This window comes from Marmota flaviventris, chromosome X (assembly GCF_047511675.1).
Source record: "Marmota flaviventris isolate mMarFla1 chromosome X, mMarFla1.hap1, whole genome shotgun sequence".
Lineage (NCBI taxonomy): Eukaryota > Metazoa > Chordata > Mammalia > Rodentia > Sciuridae > Marmota > Marmota flaviventris.
In genome coordinates, this window is record NC_092518.1 from 129,660,371 (window position 1) to 129,676,028 (window position 15,658).

At 39.9% G+C, this 15,658-nt stretch overlaps 1 protein-coding gene across 2 annotated transcripts in view; it reads right to left on the minus strand.

Moving 5' to 3' along the window:
• Window positions 1–15,658, minus strand: part of Ids (iduronate 2-sulfatase) — a 64,865-nt gene that overhangs the window by 18,454 nt on the left and 30,753 nt on the right. The window contains exons 9-10 of one of the 2 annotated variants that reach the window (XM_071606197.1): window positions 12,090–12,264; window positions 9,046–9,834 (exon numbers count right to left, since the gene is read on the minus strand). In XM_071606197.1, the coding sequence (XP_071462298.1) occupies window positions 12,137–12,264 (128 nt within the window). In that variant the 3' untranslated portion in view covers window positions 9,046–9,834; window positions 12,090–12,136. Of the gene's footprint in view, window positions 1–9,045; window positions 9,835–12,089; window positions 12,265–15,658 lie in introns of those variants that run through there. The other variant, XM_071606196.1, reaches the window with a different exon arrangement.

The following is a 15,658-nucleotide window of genomic DNA, read 5'->3' on the forward strand; positions in this document are numbered from 1 at the left end:
AAAACAATATACGCATAAAATGAAAAGAACATTAACCTTCCACATTGACTCAATACTGTAGATTTAACCTCCTGAAATTTTAAAATCCACTCCTATACTTTTCTCTATCACCACTGTCACCACCCTATCATCAAGTCTAGACGAGACCCTTCAAATGTTTTCTGGCTTCTCTTCCACCCATCTCAAACTTCTCCCAAGTTATGTTCCACTCTGCAGCCAAAGGGATCTATTTAAAATTCATATCTGATTCTCATGTCAACCTCCTTCTTAAAATACCACAATGAATCCATTGAACTTGGGATAAAGACCAAACTACTTACCATGGTGTGGCAGATTGAACATGGATGCACATTCTTTGCTAACTTTGCCCTCTCCCATTTTCATTGAGAGGTGGAATATACCTGTCATACCCTTGAATCTGGCCTGGGATTTTTGACTTGCTGAACTAATATAATGTGGCAGATGTGATATTCTGGGACTTCCAAAGCTAAGTCACCTTCTGTCCAGCTTTCTTAAGAGCTCACTCTGGGGACCACTAGCTGTCATATAAAAAGACCAAATGCCTTGAGATAGCCATACTGGAAAAGTAAATGACATGTGGGGAAAGTTGTGAAAGAACACTGAGGCTTCAAACATGAGAGGAAACAAGCCAGCTAGAAAGTAAAACCCAATTCCATGCCCTATCCCACCAAGGTGATAGCACATGGATCGGAGACAAACCACCCAGTTACCATTCCCTCATTCCTAACCTAGAAAAATTTTGAGCAAAGTAAAATGACTGTGTTAAGCTGCTAAGTATGGGGGCAGCTTGTTGAGCAAGAATAGACAGCAGGAATTTATGACCTACAAAATCAAGTATGATCCACCTCCTGTCTCTTTCCCAAACTTTTTTTTAAAAAATGACACTCTTTTTTTCTTCTTCTGGATGCAGCCACACTAACCATCCTTGATATCTTTTGTGTCAAGACTTTCCACACACAATGTCTCACTACTACCAGCCTCTTTCATTTGTCTGACTTTATTCTCCATGTCTTAAATTAACATCTCAGAAAATCCTCCCTAAATTCCCAGACTATGTCGGAGCCCAGTCTATTGCTCCTGTAAGTAGCACTCGCCACTCTATCTTGTTCAGTTTTTATGGGAACACCTTCCTTTTTGGACTGAAAGGTTTTTTCAGGACAAAAATTGTCTTGTTACTCAACAAGCATCCAGTATATTGTTTAACAAACACTGTTGCTAAATAAATATTGGCTCTTTAGTTGATTTGTTGAATGAATGAATGTCTAGGTATATGATGCAATTCCCAGAAACAGAGTAAAGCCAGAGGCCAGTGTCTATTCTAACCCCAGGGTCCCCTTTCTTGTAAACCTGTAGATAATCAGCTTCCTCATGTGCACAGCACTTTAATGTATCTAAGTCACTATTTCATTCATCACTTCATTTTACTTGACTCAACCTCTTGGCATTTATTTCCCAAGTGAAAATAATACTAACAACTTATCTAAGACAGGGAAGTAATGTTATAGAGATGGTATAAGAATAAATTAAGATTATGAAAGGTAACATGATTTCCCCCTTAAAACAGAATATTTTCTAGTTGACTGTGGAATATCTCCAGCAATATGTCTCATGGGCACCTCAAACTCAATGTATCCAAAACATCATCATCTTTACCCTAAATCTGCTTTTTCCTGTGACTCAGAGATTGGCCTCACTGTGTACCCAGTTGCCTAAACCAAAAAGATGGGCATAATTATAGACTCTTCTCATAATTACTTAGGCTGTGGAAAATCAGTATACTGCATTCATAACTGTAAACTCAAGGTTGGGGATATAACTCAGGGCTAGAGTGCTTGCCTAGCACCTGTGAAACCCTGCATTTGCTAACAAACACCACTAAAACAACAAAAACAAAAATAACTGTAAACTCCACCAGATATTTCTCCATGATAGTATCTGTACAAAGAAACATGTAAGGCTGATGTTTTTGTTCTATTTGACTCCCAAAGAAAATGGACTGTGAGGATTCACCTATTTTTAAAGCCCTCCAGACCAAGCAAAATTTGTAATATCTCCTTGAGCAAAGTCTGGCTACTAAAGAGTCTTCAATGAAATATCAAGAATCACCAAATCCCTCAAAACTATGGCTGCATAGGCTTTCCAAGATAAGCCATTGCATCCTGTCTTTTATTTTACATATGGTGAATGAGGATCAACATGATGGAATGACTTATTTATGATCATCTCATAAGTCAGCAGTTTCTGATTCAGTCACCTTCTCCCCAATGTACTGAATAGAAACAATGGCATTATCACTTTAGTAACTTAAAACAGTGTCTAGCTGGATAATTTTGTTTATAATTTAAAAATGGGATGATAAAAAAGCACATTGAAGGGAAATGCTATTATCCTTATAACCTTGAATGAAGACTAGGTTGCTATCTGTTCTGGAGAGTCACCCACCAGAATGCAGACCCTCATTTGATGCATACCTTCTAGCTCCATGACTTTGATGATGACTTGGAGTGGGCAATGTCAAGTGTCACAAGAAATAAACTTACTAATGTTTGCAATTATACTATAATTGTAGAATTGGTTAACAGGTTCTGTTCCTGTGGATTTTTTTTTCTGAACCTGATATTCTTATTGAAGTAAAGTGAACAACTGCTGACAAGGTAGAGACATCTTCCTCAAAACACAAATGCCTATGCTGGTATACGGTAAGTACATAATAGCCTTTGCACTTCTTTAAGGCACTGGATGATCATATTGAAAGCATTCAAAATACTAAACTGATATCAAAGGAAAACAGTATTTTTTGTATAATAGAAACTGGTTGGGTACTAGGGCCACATTGGTGACCAAAGTACAATTCATTTACATAAATTAACAGGAAGCCCTTGATATTCTCATGTGTGTGTGACTAATAATTTCACTCTAATGTGCCATTATACATTGGTACTCCATGGTGCTTTGTGTCTGCAGACTTTTCACTTTCTCTGAATTGTTGATGAATGAACATTTCAAGCTATTGCTTGATGGTGCTGCCAGCCACTCAATTTCAGCAGTACCACCTTCTTTGCCCCACAATGTCTGTACAATTATTCAAATATGTTATTGCTTCATGCCATAGTATTCCATTAAATAAGTGGAAAACTTACAAATCAAAATGCTGATTCAAGTAATAAGTTGTATAGGTCTTAGGATCAGTACAATTGAGATATAGATGAATTCAGATGTTAAAAGCAACATTTGGACTGTATTCAATTATAGAGTGCAACATTTTAAAACATGTTAGAAACTTCAAAATTATAACCTAATACCAAATCTAAAATACTTGAAGTAAATAGATATTTAAATATTTTAAGCTGAACTGCTTCATTATAATGTATAAGTTCATTATATGATTTTCACAGCATCCTTTATTTTGTATGAAAGTGGTGCGCTTCATGTATCTTATTTAATCCTCACAATTTCAGGTAAAAAAATAAGATTTTCTAAGCCCTAGACCAGGCACTAAGAATTTAGAGATGAATCACATGTCCCCGCACTCTAGGAATTCCCAGGCTAGTTAAACAGACAATGACAGAAGTCCCATGTGTTGAAGGAAAGGAGGTACAGGGAAAGTAGGTGCACAGAGGTGAAATATCTAAACAATCCTGCAGGTATATCTTCCTAGTGAAGTATCTGTTCAGAGTCTTAAGTAATGAGCTAAAGAAGGTTGAGAAAGGTGGCAAAGAAGACCATATAAAACCTTGAGATGGGAAAGAAGAGACTCAAAGAGACAAGGCCAGACTGATGGGTAAGAACTAGAATTTGAAGTGCTTTATAGGTTCTGTGCAGATGATGGAGACCCTATGTAATTATTTTTTTATTCTATTGGTTCTTTTTAGTTATGCATGACAGTAGAACTAATTTTGATAGAATTATACAAGCATGGAATAGATCTCATTCTAATTAAGACTGCATTCTTGTGGATGTATATGATGGGCGGATTCACTGAATCTGAAATAATTTTCCCATGTAATTATTTTTTTTTTAATTTTTTAGTTTGTCGATGAACCTTTATTTTATTTATTTATATGTGGTGCTGAGAATCAAACCCAGTGCCTCACATATGCTAGGCAAGTGCTCTACCACTAAGCCACGACCCCAGCCTCTCCTATATAATTATTATAGAAAGAACTTTAATTTCAAAAATAGCAGGCAAGTGCTGGTGAGTAAGTTATTGATATGGTCTAGATGAGAGTGAGTTTCTGAACTATGAAATGGATGGGTACAAAAGATATTAGAAAATGGAATTGTCAGGACTCAGCAACTAATTGGGTACTGTGGTTAAGAACAAGGAGGGGTCATCAAAAGAATCCAAGTTTCTGTCTGGGATGTCTGTTAGATGCTGGTATCATTCACTAAAACAAGGGTCAAAATATGTCCATTATATGTTGTGACAAAGCTATTGTGAGTGGAATGGAGTACAGCTATGGTAGCAGATGACAATGATTGGAGGCTGATTCCAAGCTGTGGATCACAAGAGTGATTAATTCAATTCCCAAGGAATAGTACCCACTCCAAAGGAAGACAGGCAGCAGTGGCTGAAAATGGGCCCAAGTCTACCCCAAATTCCAGTACACTTGACTATAACTGGACAGAATAAGAAATTAGGATTATCCTTGTGCTTGATTTCTTTGGATTGTCTTTGGACTGAAGAATTCTGAGCTTTGAACTTAGATTTATAAGAAGAGATTTAACTTGGGACCTTTATGTCTTTAGAACTTACCTTCTAAAAACTAGGGGATTTAATTTCTAGCTTTCATTTTTTTTTCCATGAATTCGATCATGGAGGAGGGGTTACATTCAAATTCAAGACACTGAAATGTTGCCAGCATGTTACATTTGGAAAATCTTAAATTTGTCATTCAACCTCCCTGCAGAATCTCTGAAGAGCTCTATTAGACAAGATGGGCGAGTACAGCATAGAATGAATAAAATTAAGGAGTTGATTTTCAGCCTTGGGTACAGAGTAGTTTTGAAATGAAGTTAGTCAATTCACCTGACCTATTCCTGAATCTTCTGGAAGCAAACATCTATATTGTTTCCAAGGAGTCCCAAGAAGTTACCCAAAGAAAGAGTGGTTGGTATTGGCAGAGTGTAAATTCAGAGTTGGATAAAGAGACTAGTGATCTGCCATTTCTACCCAAGGATGACAGCCAGACTTCAGATGACTTCAGCACCCTGTGAAGTTAAGAGAAAAAAAGACAGCAAACATTAGGGGCAAACAGGAAGAAAGATGAGTAATTTAGTTGATGTGTGTATTATGAAGATGGAACTGAGGGTTAGGGAATTGTGGAAAGATAAGAAGGGGGAAATTGCCAATCCAATTAAACCCTCATGCCTAGGCCATGGTCTCCAACAACACTCTGTGGAATAAGAGTGGTATTTTTAACTGTTTGCCTTACACTTGAATTGGAACTTAGGCAGAGAAGTGTGTTGTCCACTGTCATAGAAAATTCCAACACATTAGAAAATAATGCAAATATTCCCAAATCCTTCATGCTTCTTAATGCACTATAACTGGACTTTGAAATCTAAGTAAAATGACTCAAGCCCACAATAAGGGCAGAGGATTTATCTTCAGTATTCTCAAGGGTTCCCCGAGGGTCTTGCACACCTCCTCTTCCAAATGTCTTAATTCCACTGATTTTCATTAACTTGCCTTCTTACTCTTGCTGCTACTATTCTTCTTTTCCTGTTTATCATGTCATGTCTGTAACAGTCATCCCTGAACCAGAATACTCTACGTAATAGACTTTTACTTCAGGATTGGGGACAGTGGAAGAAAATTATTACACAGAAAAGGAAGCAATTCAGAATTGAATTAAGATATCTAATGGCATGGTTTCCCTGCCATAATATCTGTCTTCAAATGTCTTTCTTCTTTGACCCCAACCTCATTACTGGTGTCCAGTCCCCCACAGCAGTCATTCTCCTACCTCCCCTTGTCTACAAATCCAAGTCTAAACCCCACCCACTCTCTAGGACAGGAGGTTTCAAAAGTCTTCTGTAAAGGACAAAAAGTAAATGTTTCATGTTTTTGAAGTCATATAGTCTCTGTCATCCCTGTTGAACTCTGCTTTTATGGAGCAAACATACACCAAATAATACATAATTGGGTTAATATGACTGTATACTAACAAAACTTGATTTACAAAAGCAGACAGTGGGCCATATTTAGCCCTTAGGCCATAGTTTGTCAACCCTTGCTCTAGAAGAAAGCTGAAAATCTCCCCTCAAGTTCTTCAATTTCTTTATTATATGCAGGTATTTGATTTATCTCTTTTTTATTTTTTTTAGTTATAGTTGGACACAATACCTTTATTTTATTTATTTTTATGTGGTGCTGAGGATTGAACCCAGTGCCTCACAAATGTAGGCAAGCACTCTACTGCTGAGCTACAACCCCAGCCCCTGGATTTACCTTAATAACAACTCCTCTCTTTACAGATTCTGTTGTAGGGTCTCCCCATGCATGCTACAGAGGACTTTAAAAAAACATCCCTAGACCAAACATCCTTTTACTTTTAGTTGAAACATCATCATTCCCTAGTGTATTAGATGTTTCTGCAGTAACAATCATTAAATCTCAGTAGCTTAGAGAAACAAACTTATTTTTCATATACATGATAAGTCACTGTTTGTGGGTCAGCTCTGCTCCATGTGTCTTTTCATTCTAACACCCAGGCTAAGGGTGCAGTCTCCCTTTGGGACACAGTGTTCTTATTCATGGCAGAGGGAAAGAAAAAGCTGACAAAAACTCAAAATTTCTCTTAAAGCTTCTATGGGACATAGTTGGGTTATATCCACACACACTCCTTTATCCAAAGAAATGCACATACCCAGGTTGGACCCCCATGGAACAAGGTTGTATGGTTCTTCCATAAAGGGAGGGGTGCTCTGAAGGTCATAGAGCAATGAACAGGAATGTTTCATCCTTTGTGGGTTATTGAGGAAAGAGAATAATATGTTCTACCACCATACAATGCAGAAGTTGCTTCACTCAATTTATGAAATAGTATTTTTCCTTTCACTATCTGTATAATGAGTCACTGAGGATAAAACACACACACACACACACACACACACACACACACCCCTACCTTTTTCCTCTGTGACAATGTCCAAGGCTTTCTTAAACCTGTATCAACAGCACATTTGTGGACCATATCAGAGAATGGAACCCTTCTGCAAATGACTCAGTTTCTTATGTATATGTTGATTCTCAGGGACTTTATTTATAAATATTCACAAGGGAACATCCATTAGCTTGCTTTCCTTAATGACTATGAGGCACGAAATCCCTGATCTACATTGGGGAAGTCCTGTGAAAGAAGTAGAACTTTGTCATGTTAAGGTGTGTGGATTGCTTGTACCCCAACATATCCTAACCCATATTGACTAATGTAGACTATCTTTGTTGAAATAGTTTTCCAAGAAAATTAGTAGTATAAACATAATTTTAGGGGTCAATCTACTTAAGGAAGTAATTGTTCTCAAGTACTTTTAGAGTACCCATTTACTTATGGAAAATTGCTCTATAGATAAAGAGAAAATAATGACTTTTATCGGGTTAGGTTTCTAAAGATACTTTCAGATCCTGGTTTGAATGATTTTATGAATTTATTTTATAGTATTCACTAATTTGTAATGGATTCCAAGAAAGGTTTCCTACCACATTTTCTTAATTTTTAAAATCAAATGTTTATTAAGCATACATTTCAGGGACTTTGATAGGTATTAGGGAATCAGTAGTAAACAAGAAATAAATGGTTCCTTCCTTCAGGGAGTTGGGGAATGTTCTAAAGGAAAACAACATGGACCTTGACATGGTCAGAGGGGACCAAAAAAGCCTCCTGGAAAATATGACATCCTCACTGAGATTGGAAAGATGAATAGGAATTAGCCTGGCATGGCATCTATCAGCACACTCCTGATTAAATGGAATATTCAAGAAAGAGGATATTTACATCAATCAAAATTCTAGCTTTTAACTTAAATAATTAATACCTCATTTATAAAGTGTAAAATCCCAGCACTTTTATATCTATTTCCTCATTTTACCTGTTATAAATTCACAATTAGGAAAATTGAGGATATATTAGTTTGTTTTATAGATGCTTTTCTGTGGTCCTCCCATGCCCCATAGCCCATATCATTTCCAAGCAGATTGACTTAATTTCCTACTGCCACTACCTGAGTCTCTTTGCTTACATGCTATGCTGTCCCACCTGCCCACAAAGGAGCTCTGAAGAATGAATAATTGACTCCCACATGGAAGCAGCTTTGAACCAAGGACTGATGGAAGTTAGTGTATGAATGACCCACTCTGTCATCTCTTTGAGGCATATGTTCTACTCTGGTACCATGATGTTTCCATTAAGGATTCAGCTCCAGTTGTCCACAGTGATAACTTGCTTGATAACACATCCTTTTATTGGTTACTTTCCCTTTCCTTCCTTTACCAGTATTTCCTGAGCTCACTTCTGGGGTCAATTGTATCTACTAAGCTGGGCCATGATACTCAAGTTTTTTGGTCTAACAACAGTCTAGATGTTGCATAAAATTATTAATATTTAAATCAGTAGATTTTGAGTAAAGCAGATAACCCTGCATGAGGTAAATGGCCTAATCCCATCAGAAGAGAGCCTAAGATAACTGAGGTCACCCAAGAAGGAAGGAATTCTGTCTCCAAACTGCCCTTGGACTCAAGCAGCTACATCAGCTCAGAAGAGTTTCCATCCTGTTTTCCTGTCTACAGATTTCAAACATACCACTACCCATCATTATATGAACCAAATGCTTAAATCAATTGCTTTCTCTAATTTTATGTAAATATATATAAGTTTATACATATTTATATATATAAAGTTTATATTTATATATATATATATATATATAAACTTTATATATATAAAGTTTATATATATTTATTTATATATAATGTATATGTGTGTGTGTAAGTATACATATACACACACAGAGATACATGGCAAGAAAGACAATAGATGATATTCTTCATACTGTTTCTGTTTCTCTAGAACCCTGACTCATACACCAATACAAACTCCCAAACAAACTACTTTCAGCTCAAATCCTAAATTATACAGAACAGACAGGTGACTTGCTAAGGTCAAAAAAACTGTTTAAATCTAAAGCTCAGACCAGAAGCCTGATCTTCTCACTAATACTACTTCTACTTATAAAGATGTGGCCAAAATTTTTCTTCTGTTCCTCTTCCTGTGTCCATGGCAGCTATTGTGAGTTGACTTTTTCCTCTGGGCTCAGTTGCTTCCTTAGGAACTTTCTCAGCACACACTCTTAAGAAGTATTTTGCAATTGCAGTTGATGGTGCTTGACATGCAAGAAGGAACCCATTCACCATCCTTGTTCTGGGCTGTATTCCAGTCCAGACTGAATGTAGTTGTGTCTTCCAAGCTTCCCCCACCATCTTCCACCCTACTATTTCCACACAGTTAAATGTTGATTCATGTATTTCATATATACTCCACTTCCTTCTCCAGTACCTCCACCAAAAAGGAAAAAAAAAATAAAGGGACTGGAACTGGAAATTAAGTGTCACCCCCACAGACCAGATCAGAAGGTCTATCCACAGCTGAGCCATCTTGCTCCAGGCTCCTTTGAAGCTTCTGAGCCTAACATGGCCTGATCAAGCATAAGTGGTACTCTGCACTGATGCACTGCGAAAATGAGTCAATGATCACATCTAGGCAAAGTCAACTGTTTCAAAGTCTCTTATTCCAGCAGATTTGGGGAAACTGGCTAAGGAGAAAGAAAAAAAAATGTTCACAGAGGCAGTCCTGTTATTCCCGAGTCCCCACACAGAAAACTAAAGCTCATTCAAATATTTGCCAAAGTGCTTACAGATGCTGCAACTCCTCTTCTCATAGAAACTAATGAAGACCATGGATTTGGGGAGAGGATTTACAAGATAAACATGACCCAGATAGTAAACCCTAACAGGTTAATAGAAAACAAGCTGGTACAGGATCCCCTAGCCAGCTAGGCCTCTTCAAACTATCTCCGGACACAAAGGCGTCTCCAATGTTCAGGGCAACTTCTAATAGATGGAGCTCTGGGCAAGGTCTGTCTTCAGCCTTAGAAATTTCACCCCATCCCCGTGCTTGCTGCAGGCCTGTGGCATGCACAGCTGCAGCCTATCAAGAGTAGGAAATCATCAAAGCAGTCTAGGTGGCAGGTTGAGTAGGAAATGATGACAGAGATCACAGAAACTTCAGGATAGGAAATATTTGAGCAAACAAGGTCTGACCTATGTACCATTGCCCTCATCTTTGACCTGTCATCCCATCTAAGAGACGTGCAGGCCCAGCTAGGGAAACAAAGATCCAGGACATTGAAATTAAAAATTTTGCCAGCATAAGTACATTAATTCACTGAGGTTGCTTTGACAAAGCCATGAACAATGAACTGAAAATCATCTGGTCCAGGTATGAAAGGACCTGGCTTCTACTGTCAGTATCACAACTCTCCCCCTAAGTGACACACCCAAGGTCAAGGACTGGTAACACAATAGCATAACCATTCTGATGCTTCACTTTGAGACAATCTGAACAGTTCACATGATCTGATCACATTTAGGCAAGGAACACATCAAGGCAAAGTAAGTTGTTTCAACTGGCAAGGAAGGAGGGATTATTATATCGTTTTACACATGAAAAGGCTGATTATGACTCAGATGAATGCACTTACCAAAGCCACACAGCTAGTCAGGGATTGAGTCAGAAATCACATTCAAATTCAGAGCACATTCTCATCCTCCATAGTTTCTTACATGCTCTCAAATGAGTGATCAAAACATGATGCCACAAACATTCCCAACACTTGTCAGGCCCTATTTTAAGTGTTGTGGATATAGTAGTAAATATGATGCCACAAGGTTGCCGCTTTATGGACCTGATATTCTAGGGGGGTAAACATACAATGACCCATTAACAAGAACATAATTAAAATTCATAAAATGGCAGGTTCTAATGGAGTGAACAAAGCCAGGTTAAATGCAAGGAATGGTGCAGGTCTAAAGATTGGAGGAAGAAGACAGATGCTCTCTGGAGCTCAGGTCCTGTTAAGGACATTCTGATCCCCCAAGCTGTGCATGAAAGGGAAAGGCCCACTGACCAGACTGGAGTTTGGCCTCTGAAAGTGCAGGGAAGCCCTTACCACACACCTATTCTGGCAGGAAGCATGCCCTAGGCCTGATCCCCACTGCCCAGCAAATTACTCTAAGGCTACACACTTTGGTCTATTACCATGTGAGTCCAGGGTCCTGCTGCCCAAGAAAGTCAGGAAATGTGTATGTGTGTGAGTCTGAAAGTGGGAGGCTCTTCAAAACCTACTCTATAAGGAAAGAAGGAAAATAAACTTATGGGATGTGCATTGCCACTCACAATGAACACAGCTCCTGTGTACAGAAGAGTGGTCTTTTGTAAGACTATAGAATATAACAACTTGGAAGGACAATCTTGGGCAGGGTGGTACAATCTCAGACTGCCCTGTGGGTCTGGTCAGGGTAAAGATCAGTATTTGAATCTCTGCACTGGGAAGGCACAGATGGAACACAATCCCTAACCTCCACATGCTCAGAGCATAGGCAAACAAGAAACAAATGGTCCAATTAATTGCCACAGATCTTGATACTTGTAATCATTGTTAACTACTGGCTTTTTTCAAAAGTATCCCCTAACTGGGGAACTGCTTCCCTCTTAAATGTTCCTACTCATCAGCAGCAGCATCCTGGCAGGTGCAGATGAATTGCTTTCAGATGGGTTCAGGTGGGTCTTGCTTACCCTTCTTCCTCACTTGTGGAGGGGAAAAATGAATAGGACACACTCATGGAACAGATGCCACACACAGTACCGGCTCACTGAGAGCTCATGAGCCCTCTCAGGAAGAGTGGTTGCTCTCCCCCATTCAGCTGAGCAGACAGACCCAGAGAGGAGAAGGTCCTTGTATAAGGTCCAGAACTCAAGTGGCAAAACAGGATCAAGCTGGAATCTTACCTTGCTGATGCTCTTGAGACTGCAGCACTTCTCCTGGGCTGTCTGAATCAACACACAGACCTAGAAGGGGGACCAGTGATTGTGAGCTCTTGGTTGATCCACCAAACCAGAAACCAGAAATTCCAGAGGCGTATGACCCTCTGACACAGGGAGATCTCCAACCAGATGGAAGAACCTTGTGAAGAAGAATCAGAGGAATTCAACATTAACACTTTCAGTCCTTGGGAACTTAAGAAGCCCCAGATTCAAGCTGCTTGATGTGCCACAGATAACACAATGCCAATGCCACTTTGCTGCCTTATATCTCTTTCCTGGCTACATGGAGTAACCTCCAGTGCTGCTTCTTCCTGTACACCCAGGCTCACATGGGATCTGGGGTGATCACACAAGGGGCATGTGTATACAAGGCCTCCCAGAGCCAGGGCACAATGGCTAGTAGTTGAACTCAAATTTTGCCTTATGCTGAGGCTAAACCAGTGTGCCCAGGCAGATATTAGAATAAGATTATAACCAAAATGAAAAAGTGGAACATCACCTCTACTGGCTTCCTCTAAGTGAGCCAATCTCTTCCTCTGAAGTCTCTTCCCAGTAGGCAGGTCTAAGAGCCTATTCTCTATGTGAATGTGTGGCATTTATTGTTGCCTGTTTTAGTCAGCCCCTCCCCACCTGTGACTAAAAGACCTAAGGAAAAGCTTATTTAGGGGCTCACAGTTTTAAAGGTCTCAGTCCATAGACGGCTGGTCCATTGCTCTGGGCTCAAGATGAGGCAGAACATCACCGTGGAATAGTGTGATGGAGGGAAGCAGCTCACATGATGATCAGAAATCAGAGACTCCCCTTGCCAGATAACAAATATATACACCAAAGCCACGCCCCCAATGACTCACCTCCTCCAGCCATACTCTACCTGCCTACAGTTACCACTCAGTTAATTCGCATCAGGGGATTAATTCACTGATTGGATTAAAGCTCTTGGAACTCAGTCGTTTCTCCTCTAAGGCTTCTTGGATTGTCTCAAACATGAGCTTTTGGGGGCTCCTCATATCCAAACCATAATACTTCCTAGCTTGGAATATGACCCTCTGCCTGGCTTCAGCTCTTACCACCCGAAGACTCTGAGTTCCCTCAGGAGAACTCCCAACAACAGCTCCTGAGTCACCCTTGTAGGGAGGCCAGATTTTGCCAATAAAAATAAAGGACACCCAGTTAAATTTCAATTTTAAGATAAATAACAATTAAGTGTTTAATATAAGTATGACCTGTGCAATATTTAGGATATACTTATATTAACCAATTATTGATTGTTCATGTGAAATTCATATTTAATGAGACTTCCTGCAGCCCACATGGTGGCTAGCACCTGCTGCCAATGCCAGCCGATTGAGAAAACAGCATAATATCCTGTTTTGCGAAAGTATTTGGAAATAAATATTACAGGCTGCAACCGCAACATTTGTGTCATTTTTGGAGGACGTTTTCACCATAGATAAAGCCTGTGCCTCTGGGCTGCAAATGAGACCCAGTCCCAGAGGGGGGAAAATGAGTTAGAAAGCGGTTAGAAAACAACCCCAGGGGATCTGAGACCCGAGCTTCATCTGCCGGGTGTTTTATTCTAGTTAATTCATAACAGTGTCTTTAAAATCCTGGACTAGAATTCGAGAACAGTCAGTGTGTGTGACAATCATTTCTCCTTGGAGAGGCTCCCCTCCGCCAGCTGGGCGCCCTTCGTGCGTTCTTGATGCCACAGCGGCCTCCAGTGGCCCCCTGAGCGACCACACGCTGTGTCCAGCCGACCCAAAGCCAGGGCGGAAGGCGGAAGGCGGCGGCGGCGCCCTTGGCTGCTTAGGGGCCTCCACTGTGTGGCACCATTAGAGCCAAAAGGTACAAATCCAAGTGCACGCCCTGGAAGTAAAGCTCTTCCTTGTTGCTGTGAGGCTTAGACAAGACAGAGTCCTATTTCATCTTCCCTGCCTACGGTAACATATCTGCTGACCCAATTTTACAGATATTCCCTTCAAAACGGACTCGGCTTTGTGAATATTTTTCTCTATCAAGCTGTGGTGACAGAAATGTCACCAAAAGGCCCCCTTAAATAGGATGAGAGACTATTCAGCTTAGAATTTATTCTTATTCTATCAGTTGTTCGGATCTCAATGAACAGTTGGGGAAGGTGGGAAAGGCAAATTCAGCGGAAGTAGAACCCCCCACCCAGCCACCCAGCCTCTCTCCAACAACCTAGCAACAGTCTCACTTCATTTCCTATAAGGGCGGCACCATGATTCGTTATTGAAACCAAACGACTTCCATAACCTTCATCATTTTCATATATGTAGCTCAGGGCAAGAGGTTCTCTGCCATGGCTTCCCTTTGATTTAAAAGCAATACAAAGAAAAACGGGAAATGAAAAAGATAGCCATGGAAATGTGGACGCTTGATCCTAACATACACGTGCATGCCCTCCAGTTACATACAAAGGCAATTTTCCAAACGGGTGGTCTCCAGCCTTCCTCCTTTTACAAGTTGATTTTCTGGCAGCTCCACAGCTTTGAGTTGATTCCTTTGTGCATCATTTCAGCTGACATCTGCCCTCCTCCCCTCACCCCACCCCACCCTACCCTAGGAAAGGAAGGCTGTGGATGCAGCAGCCCTTGCATCCTCCCTGACCGAGATCTGGACTTGAAGGTGGGCTTCCAATAGGCTTGGCCTACTTGGTTCTGAGGACTGCCTGTCCAGCTGTAAATCTGTCTCTTGTTTCCTCTGGGCTTAGGCTCCCACCTCATAGAATAAGGAGCTAGGTGGGTGTCCACCCAGCTCCCAGTCTCTGATTCTGACTATGTTCCCTTTGGTCTTCCTCAGATTCTTGAAATAAAATTTTTTTCATTCATTAGCAAATGTATATATGTCCAAAATGTGCTAGGCACTAGGTTAGGGACGTACTATACAGAAATAAATAATAAATATCTCCTCTCCTAGAAATAAATCATAACAAAGCAACATAAATAGTACTAGAGGAAAGACAGAAACCAGGATGCTGTGCTTCACTAAAGGATTGTGACTTTGTGCCATGTCTTTAGAGGACAATTTAGCACTAGCTTCCAGGTATTCAAATGTACACACTGCATAATTAGGGAGCCCCAGTTGCTTGATTGACTCTAGTTAATTTTATTTTGGGTATCAGGGCTTGAACCCAGGGACATTTAACCACAGAGCCACATCCCCAGCCCTTCTTTTTATTTATTTTTATTTTGAAACAGGGTCCACTAAGTTGCTAATGGCCTCACTAAATTGCTGAGGCTGACCTTCAATTTGTGATCCTCATGACTTAGACTCTAGAGATTCTAGTTAATTTAAGCAGAAAAGGTGTTTTTGTTGTAGAGTTTTTTGTTGTTGTTGTTTTGTTTTGTTTTTGGAAAGGCTATGCAGTTGAGGCCCCATTGTAAGTAAACAGAATCGCAAAGCTCAAGGTTGGAAAAAATAGCAGCTTTGACATTAATCTTTGTTAAATAAAAATTCTTATGTATTAGATGTCATGGGGGGAAGGAAACCCAGAGGTAGTTTTGTCCTCTAGG